At 41.9% G+C, this 10,548-nt stretch overlaps 1 protein-coding gene across 1 annotated transcript in view; it reads right to left on the bottom strand.

The window, feature by feature from the left end:
• Positions 1 to 8,894, bottom strand: part of LOC123733300 (E3 ubiquitin/ISG15 ligase TRIM25-like) — a 12,895-nt gene extending 4,001 nt beyond the window's left edge. The window contains exons 1-2 of the mRNA XM_045712754.2: positions 8,258 to 8,894; positions 7,729 to 7,824 (exon numbers count right to left, since the gene is read on the bottom strand). Coding sequence (XP_045568710.2) covers positions 7,729 to 7,824; positions 8,258 to 8,854 — 693 coding nt within the window. The 5' untranslated portion in view covers positions 8,855 to 8,894. The remainder of the gene's footprint in view (positions 1 to 7,728; positions 7,825 to 8,257) is intronic.
• Positions 8,895 to 10,548: the final 1,654 nt, after the last annotated feature.

Genomic DNA, 10,548 nt, shown 5'->3' with positions numbered 1-10,548 from the left:
GAGAGAGGGACAGAGAGGGACAGAGAGAGAGAGGGACAGAGAGAGAGAGAGAGAGAGAGGGACAGAGAGAGAGAGGGACAGAGAGAGAGAGAGAGAGAGGGACAGAGAGAGAGAGAGAGGGACAGAGAGAGAGACAGAGAGAGAGAGAGGGAGGGACAGAGAGAGAGAGACAGAGAGAGAGAGAGAGGGACAGAGAGATAGCAGTTAGTTAATAGTATCTCTACTTGCAAATTCATCTTCTGCACATCTATCACTCCAGTGTTTAATTGCTAAATTGTAATTATTTCGCCACCACAGCCTATTTATTAACTTACCTCCTTTATCTTATTTGCACAACTGTATATAGACTTTTCTATTGTGTTATTGACTGTACGTTTGTTTATTCCATGTGTAACTCTGTTTATTCCATGTGTAACTCTGTGTTGTTGTTTGTGTCAAACTGCTTTGCTTTATCTTGGCCAGGTCGCAGTTGTAAATGAGAACTTGTTCTCAACTGGCCCACCTGGTTAAATAAAGGACTTGTTCTCTACTAGCCTACCTGGTTAAATAAAGGACTTGTTCTCAACTGGCCTACCTGGTTAAATAAAGGACTTGTTCTCTACTGGCCCACCTGGTTAAATAAAGGACTTGTTCTCAACTAGCCTACCTGGTTAAATAAAGGACTTGTTCTCAACTAGCCACCTGGTTAAATAAAGGACTTGTTCTCAACTGGCCCACCTGGTTAAATAAAGGACTTGTTCTCAACTAGTCTACCTGGTTAAATAAAGGACTTGTTCTCAACTGGCCTACCTGGTTAAATAAAGGACTTGTTCTCAACTAGTCTACCTGGTTAAATAAAGGACTTGTTCTCAACTGGCCCACCTGGTTAAATAAAGGTGAAATTAAATAAACAGTAATGGCATTACCCTGGCAACACAGAGAAAACATGATGAACAGTCTGTCATTGTAGAAAACGGACAACCCCTACCCAACTCCCAGGTCAACCCGAGCCAATCAGCTACTGGTGTCCAGGGCTCCATGTAATACCCTCCACTGGATGACCCCTGACCTTTCCAGCACTGGGAGCTTATAAAGCACCCTCCACCTATACCCTGCCATGCTCTCAGCCCCCACAACCCCCTGCCTCTGATGCCCCTTCCCTCCCGCTAAGCCCACCTCCGTACGGTACAGTAGCCTCTGTGCTGCTTTGAGTCAGAACGCTGCCACCCTGCTCTCCAGGTCCACCAAACCCAGTGATCAGTGGTTCCTCCCAGACCCACGGCCCAGGCACCACCCCCCCCCCCTCCTCTCGTGTGGGTCTCAGCAGCTGCCAGGCCCTCAGTACTGCAGCATAGAAATCAGAGACCCCTGTTGTATTGAGTCTCTCCGGCCGCATGATGAAGAGCTGCTGATCCAGCCACAAACCCAATTCAGTTTTCCATAAATGGCACCAAAAAAAACTACCTTTTAATTTACCACTAAAACCTGTTCTTAGGACCAAGCCATAAAAACTGTATTATAATAATAACTGGTTTACGTTTTAACTACCAACAATTGGTAAAAACTTTCCCCTTTCGGAAACAATGGGACGACCTCAGAGTTGACAAGGTAAAACTCTGTTGTTCTGCCGCTGAACAAGGCAGTTAACCCACTGGTCCCCAGGAGGCCGTCATTGTAAATAGAATTTGTTCTTAACTGACCTGCCTAGTTAAATAAAGGTCTCATTAAAAAGTCTGCCAATAACTTAACTTTTCATTATTTAGACAGACTCCTCTAAATAATAAATATAATAAAATAACAAAAAAACAGTTAAATGCTAAGTACTATACATAGGTTTTATTTAAAAAATAACAATAGAACCTATTTAGTACTATAATGGTATTTACTAACATAATATTATTACTATAATAGTTTCTAAAGGGGTTCTAGGCTACCCTACCCTAGAATTAGGGTTCAGGATAAAACAGGTTATACGTAGGGTTAGAGTTTCTGTACAGCACTTTGTGACATCTGCTGATGTAAAAAGGTCTTCATAAATACATTAGATTGATTGTTAGGTTCAGGGTATTTAAAGAGATAAACTGTATGGGTTTATATCTCTCTTGCTCCTCCCTGTGGTCTTCTGTGGGAACTACATACCTCATTCACCACACTTGATAGGCTCATAATCTGAGGTAGCAACTGAGTCAGAGCTACAAATCAATGATCTCCACCTATCCATTAGGTTTACAACTCAGTGAACCTGCGCAGCATTCTCTCTATTTGATGTCTACGAACCAACAGATTTCAACGATTATCATATTACCCAGCAGCCATTTAGAAACAAATAAAATAAAGTTATTTCTTTTTATTCTTTCTTCTGACTGTTTAAATCGGACACATCTTGAAAAAGAGAACAGGGACATGCGATTTGTTGAGAATTTACACCTTTTTATATATAAAAAATATATATATACAGTTAACCATGACCAGAACATGTTTAACGTTTGAAGGCTTTGCGCCAACCATCCCTGTAGGCCACTACAATCAATAACCAGGTGAACAGTGAGCTTCCTCACCAAGTAGCTATAACCTAGTTAATAATAAGTTACCTGAGGTAAACCTACAAGGATAGTTAATAATAAGTTACCTGAGGTAAACCTACAAGGTTAGTTAATAATAAGTTACCTGAGGTAAACCTACAAGGATAGTTCATAATAAGTTACCTGAGGTAAACCTACAAGGATAGTTCATAATAAGTTACCTGAGGTAAACCTACAAGGATAGTTAATAATAAGTTACCTGAGGTAAACCTACAAGGATAGTTAATAATAAGTTACCTGAGGTTAACCTACAAGGATGGTTAATAATAAGTTACCTGAGGTAAACCTACAAGGATAGTTCATAATAAGTTACCTGAGGTAAACCTACAAGGATAGTTCATAATAAGTTACCTGAGGTAAAGCTACAAGGATAGTTAATAATAAGTTACCTGAGGTAAACCTACAAGGTTAACGTGGGCTGGAAGAGAATTACTTCAAAACCACAGCAAACAGCTGGGACATATAGTAATATTATATATATATAATATTATATCACTGGGCTCCTGTGTGCTAACAAACCCTGTGTACCACCCCTCCCCTGTTTAACCTTGAATTTCGTTCAGAAAAACACTTCCACATTTAGCAAAACGAACCAACTCTTTATGGATCTGTTCGGTGGTAATAAACGGAGGCAGATTAGACACCACTACTCTTGTCGAAATCAGCACCAACACAACCCCTCACATAAATCATACTGGTAACTAGCCGGGTAACAAGACTCACCTTTTACATTACCACAACCACCGCCTTGTTCATTCTGGATACAGAGTGTATATGTTCCTCTCCCACCTGTTCACCGACCAGGATCAATAATTCCTCCACACCATTCTCCACAACGCACCTGAAGAGACAGCGTTTCTTCTCCACTCGGTTGAGGACATCAAACTACCCTACTCCCTCCTCAACTCTAACCGATAAACAGAGGAAACCGATAAACAAACCCTCCCACCATGACAAAATACATTTGGAAAATAGGCAAAAGAATAGCTGCACTCTTTACGAACGCCAAAACCTCACGTTACCAACTTCTTCTTCTTCTATGGTATAATGGCGGTCCTCAAACCAACGTTAAAGGAGCGTGGCGCCTCCTACTGTGCTGGAGTGTGTTCAATCACGGTTTACACCATTTCTAAATCCTCCTACCTAACTCAGTACTTCTGAGAAAATAAAAAAGATCCCTACTAACTTCTAATAGACCCTCCCCCATCCCCCAAATCCCTTCCAACCCCCCCAACCCCGTCCAACCTCAATGACCCTACACTTCAATCTTTCCCTCTCTTCAACATCCTTACAACACTATAACAACACATGCTCCACCATTTCATTGACAATACCCTCCAGACACAAACCATTCACATGCTGCCAACCAGATGGAAGGACCAGTTCAATGTACAATGTCCTAAACACAATCGAGGAAACACCACCTCTTCCTTCCTAATCTGACCTTTGAACCTTGGTCCACCGACCTTTCATTGGAGGGCATATAAATGCCGTCCCTTGTGCTCAGACTCCCATCTCTTCTGCCACACATCTATCAAAATGTCTCTGATCTCACATTTGTCCTCACCTCTACCCAGTGGAACATTAATATATATTATATCTTGTTTTAAAGTTATTTTAGATAATTGGTCTACAATTTCATTCCATTCCACACCTGAATGTGCTGGGACCCAGCATAATCTCACTACTAGACCCATTCTCTCAATTCTCCATAATAACATTAATACCACCAATAGTAGGTCACTCCTAATAGATTTACCAGATGATAAACTATTCAATACAGACAGAGAATCTGAGGATACTATAATTCTAACAGGTTGTTCGTCCTCCACCCACTGGAGGACAACTATTATCACCAACAGTTCAACTGAGTACACTGACAGTTCATCTGTTAGTCTTCTACATATCTGCACATCACATTCAGGAAGGTAAACACCTGCTCCTGTGGGCCCACTATCTGGGCCCTTGGATCCATCTGTGAAAAGAGGTAAAAAAGCATAACAACTTCTACCAATGTAATTGTCAACCAGTTTCCTGTTATCACTGACTTCTGACCCAATCTTTTCCTTTTGTCAACCAAGGTTAGATCAACAACAGGATCTGGGAGTAACCATGGAGGAACATCCCCTATGACCACAGAAAGGGCCAACCTCCAACTCCCTGAAACTACTCTCATCAGCAAGCTTTCCAACTGTCCAACCAAAACCACTGCCTTGTCTACTAGTATATTCCCAACAGTCATCTAGAACAGTAGCAGTGGGATGCTCAACCTCACAGCCTTTCAACCCAATAAGCTAATGACAACACCATGCCAACTAACCCTACACTCATTAAAACCCACTACCCCATTCCACTACTTTGACCCTATCTGCTCCTGCACCAGGCCAACTAACCCTACACTCATTAACCTCTATGGGACCGGCGGGACGAATTCGTCCCACCTACGTAACATCCACTGCCAGCCTGTGGCGCGATTTTCAAAATCTTCAAAATCCTATTACTTCAATTTCTCAAACATATGACTATTTTACAGCCATTTAAAGATAAGACTCTCGTTAATCTAACCACACTGTCCGATTTCAAAAAGGCTTTACAACGAAAGCAAAACATTAGATTATGTCAGCAGAGTACCAAGCCAGAAATAATCAGACACCCATTTTTCAAGCCAGCATATAATGTCACCAAAACCCAGAAGACAGCTAAATGCAGCACTCACCTTTGATGATCTTCATCAGATGACAACCCTAGGACATTATGTTATACAATACATGCATGTTTTGTTCAATCAAGTTCATATTTATATCAAAAACCAGCTTTTTACATTAGCATGTGACGTTCAGAACTAGCATACCCCCCGCAAACTTACGGGGAATTCGCTAACATTTTACTAAATTACTCACGATAAACGTTCACAAAAAGCATAACAATTATTTTAAGAATTATAGATACAGACCTCCTCTATGCACTCGATATGTCCGATTTTAAAATAGCTTTTTGGTGAAAGCACATTTTGCAATATTCTAAGTACATAGCCCAGGCATCACGGGCTCGCTATTTAGACACCCGGCAAGTTTAGCACTCACCATAATCATATTTACTATTATAAAAATGTCATTACCTTTTGTTGTCTTCGTCAGAATGCACACCCAGGACGTCTACTTCAATAACAAATGTTGGTTTGGTCCAAAATAATCCATCGTTATATCCGAATAGCGGCGTTTTGTTCGTGCGTTCCAGACACTATCCGAAATAGTAAAGAAGTGTCGCGCGCTTGGCGCAATTCCTGACAATAAAATTCAAAGTATTCCATTGCCGTACGTCGAAGCATGTCAACCGCTGTTTAAAATCAATTTTTACGTCATTTTTCTCGTAGAAAAGCGATAAAATTCCGACAGGGAATCTCCTTTTCGGCAAACAGAGGAAAAAATCCCAAAGGCGGGGGCGGTCGGGGTCACGCGCATAAGCTAGTGTCTCTTGATGGGCCACTTGAGAAAGGCGATAATGTGTTTCAGCCTGGGGCTGGAATGACGACATTCTCTTTTTTCCCGGGCTATGAGAGCCTATGGAAGACGTGGGAAGTGTCACGTTAGAGCAGAGATCCTTAGTAAATGATAGAGATGGCAAAGAAGTTCCAGAAATGGTCAGACAGGCCACTTCCTGTAAAGGAATCTCTCAGGTTTTGACCTGCCATTTGAGTTCTGTTATACTCACAGACACCATTCAAACAGTTTTAGAAAATTTAGGGTGTTTTCTATCCATATGTAATAAGTATATGCATATTCTAGTTACTGAGTAGGAGTGGTAACCAGATTAAATCGGGTATGTTTTTTATCCAGCCGTGTCAATGCTGCCCCCTAGCCCTAACAGGTTAAAACCCACTACCCCATTCCACTACTTTGACCCTATCTGCTCCTGCACCAGGCCAACTAACCCTACACTCATTAAAACCCACTACCCCCATTCCACTACTTTGACCCTATCTGCTCCTGCACCAGGCCAACTAACCCTACACTCATTAAAACCCACTACCCCATTCCACTACTTTGACCCTATCTGCTCCTGCACCAGGCCAACTAACCCTACACTCATTAAAACCCACTACCCCATTCCACTACTTTGACCCTATCTGCTCCTGCACCAGGCCAACTAACCCTACACTCATTAAAACCCACTACCCCATTCCACTACTTTGACCCTATCTGCTCCTGCACCAGGCCAACTAACCCTACACTCATTAAAACCCACTACCCCATTCCACTACTTTGACCCTATCTGCTCCTGCACCATGCCAACTAACCCTACACTCATTAAAACCCACTACCCCATTCCACTACTTTGACCCTATCTGCTCCTGCACCAGGCCAACTAACCCTACACTCATTAAAACCCACTACCCCATTCCACTACTTTGACCCTATCTGCTCCTGCACCAGGCCAACTAACCCTACACTCATTAAAACCCACTACCCCATTCCACTACTTTGACCCTATCTGCTCCTGCACCATGCCAACTAACCCTACACTCATTAAAACCCACTACCCCATTCCACTACTTTGACCCTATCTGCTCCTGCACCAGGCCAACTAACCCTACACTCATTAAAACCCACTACCCCATTCCACTACTTTGACCCTATCTGCTCCTGCACCAGGCCAACTAACCCTACACTCATTAAAACCCACTACCCCATTCCACTACTTTGACCCTATCTGCTCCTGTAACCAGGCCAACAGCCTGGGAGGACGGGACACCACCACTCAACACACCCTGGAAGTCTTCTGAAGTCAAATCTAGTATGACCAAATACTTCTCTGCAGCTGCCACCAAAACATATTTTATTCTGTGATTTACATTCCATTTCTGCGGTACAGTTGATAACCATTTGCTATGAACACTAAGAAGCCAACCTTACTGAAGCATATATCACTGGTTGGCCCATCCCTCTGTGCTGTCACAGATCTACTACTCACAGGGATCCTCTCAGGATCCCTCAGCCTTGACCCATCCTCCTCTACTTTCTTCACTGCCTCAGCAGTGACAACCTGTTCCCAACAGTGGGGTCAGTGGGATTGGATAGGAGCCCCTCTCCTCTCTCTCTCTCTCTCTCTCTCTCTGACTGGAGGAGACAGGTGAAATGGTATGTCTCCTCTGGTCAACAATACTCACCTTGAGAGACTCCACAGCCTGTTGGAGCTCCTTCAGCTCCTTCTCTCTCTCCTGGAATCTCTGCTGGACCTTCTGCTGACTCATCCCCAGCTGCCTCTGTGGAGAATCACTCTTCAATCAGCTATCAAGCTTTATTAGTCCACTAGATCAATAGTATAGTAATGTGACATAGGGCCCATAGAGAGGAAGATCTAAAAAAATGGATGGTCCATTTACTAAATGATATGTATTTGTTGCTATGTGAATGATTATAGTTTTTATGGTAGGACTACATGTATCAACAGGTTGAGACTGAACTTTGGACTCATAAAAGGCCATTCAGAATGATAATAGTGTTTGACATTATAAAATGGTGATACATCTGGAGAATCTGGGTTGACATATCAATATATTCAAGGTTTGTGTTCATATTTGTTCTGCTGAGGATCCATTTCATTTCAATGATCTCATATTCAAACAGCCTTAGTTCCTACTGTATCTTTAATTCTTTGTTTATCAGACAGTCACCAACAAGTTGTTCTGGTCTTACCTGTTTCTCAGTCCTCTCTGCTGCAGCTGACACTGTATCATGGCCTTTATGTTCATCCATTGTACACATCAGACAGATACACTGCTGATCGGTACGACAGTAAACCTCCAGCAGTTTGTCATGATGAGAGCAGATCTTCTCCTGTAGTTGTGCGGTGGCTTTGACCAGCTTGTGCTTCTTCAAAGCAGGAGATTCGTAGTGAGATTGGAGGTGAGTCTCACAGTAAGAGGCCAGACACGCCAGACAGGACATGAGGGCTTTCTGCTTTCTGGTCCCAGTGCAGACATCACACGCCACATCTCTAGGTCCAGCATAGCACAGAGACGGAGGGGGAGCAGCCTGGAGTCCTGTCTTCTTCAGTTTCTCCACCACCTCAGCCAACATGTTATTTTTCCTCAGATTAGGCCTTGGAGTGAAGGTCTCTCTGCACTGAGGACAGCTATAGACCCCTTTCAGAACATCCTGATCCCAGCAGCCCTCAATACAGCTCCTACAGTAACTGTGTCCACAGGGGATGGCGACTGGTTCCTTCAGTAGATCCAGACAGACAGAACAACAGAACTGGTCCTGGTCCAGCAGAACTCCCTGTTGAGCCATTTGGACGGTTGTTCACTCTCACACAGACAGACGACACAGAGACTCAGATCAGTTTCGTTTCCTCAGAAGAGAGTTTGTGAAGGGGGATGGATTTCCTGGTTCTGCCAGAGGGGTGGGGTTAGAGGGAGGGTGGGGTTAGAGGGAGGGAGGAAGAGAGAGAGGAACTGCAAGCAACATCAAGAGGGAGACAAATAGTCTTGTTCCAATGTTAGAGCCCTTAACATGGAACAAATGACATAATGAATCTTAAAATGTGAGTTGTTAGAATATATGAAGGGTAACAGTTTTCTATGAAGTACGTATGTATCATTATTTTAATCACCTTTATAATGCCTTATAAATCAATAAGTCCTGAGGAGGTGTGATATATGGTTATTATACAGTACCGCGGCTAAGGGCTGTTCTTAGACAAGACACAACACGGATTGAGAATTATCTAACACTTTCAACAATACAATCACATTTTATTTTATTGGTTTCATACACATATTTATCAGATGTTATTGTGGGTGAAGTGAAATGCTTGTGTTCCTGGTTCCAACAGTGCAGTAGTATCTAACAATGCTTGTGTTCCTGGCTCCAACAGTGCAGTAATATCTAACAATGCTTGTGTTCCCAGCTCCAACAGTGCAGTAATATCTAACAATGATTGTGTTCCCAGCTCCAACAGTGCAGTAATATCTAACAATGCTTGTGTTCCTGGCTCCAACAGTGCAGTAATATCTAACAATGCTTGTGTTCCCAGCTCCAACAGTGCAGTAATATCTAACAATGCTTGTGTTCCTAGCTCACAGAGGGCAAATCTAAAAAGTCAATGGAAATATTAGGACAAGCAATGATATATATATATATATATATATATATACACTGTGTACTGTGATGTGATGCATAGACAATTTGGAGTACATCTGTAGTATATCTGAAGAATAGTAGATGTACAGTAGTAGTTATATAGGATGAACCATGACTAGAATACAGTATATACATATGAAGTGGACAGCAGTAGTTATATAGGATGAACCATGACTAGAATACAGTATATACATATGAAGTGGGCAGCAGTAGTTATATAGGATGAACCAGGACTAGAATACAGTATATACATATGAAGTGGACAGCAGTAGTTATATAGGATGAACCAGGACTAGAATACAGTATATACATATGAAGATACACTTCATATGTATATACTGTATTCCAGTCCTGGTTCATCCTATATAACTACTGCTGTCCACTTCATATGTATATACTGTATTCCAGTCCTGGTTCATCCTATATAACTACTGCTGTCCACTTCATATGTATATACTGTATTTTAGTCATGGTTCATCCTATATAACTACTGCTGTCCACTTCATATGTATATACTGTATTCTAGTCATGGTTCATCCTATATAACTACTGCTGTCCACTTCATATGTATATACTGTATTTTAGTCATGGTTCATCCTATATAACTACTGCTGTCCACTTCATATGTATATACTGTATTCTAGTCATGGTTCATCCTATATAACTACTGCAGTCCACTTCATATGTATATACTGTATTCTAGTCCTGGTTCATCCTATATAACTACTGCTGTCCACTTCATATGTATATACTGTATTCTAGTCCTGGTTCATCCTATATAACTACTGCTGTCCACTTCATATGTATATACTGTATTCTAGTCATGGTTCATCCTATATAAC

This window comes from Salmo salar, unplaced genomic scaffold (genome assembly GCF_965601325.2).
Source record: "Salmo salar unplaced genomic scaffold, fSalSal1 ptg001067l, whole genome shotgun sequence".
Classification (NCBI taxonomy): Eukaryota; Metazoa; Chordata; class Actinopteri; order Salmoniformes; family Salmonidae; genus Salmo; species Salmo salar.
This window is presented reverse-complemented; position numbering and strand designations above follow the sequence as displayed.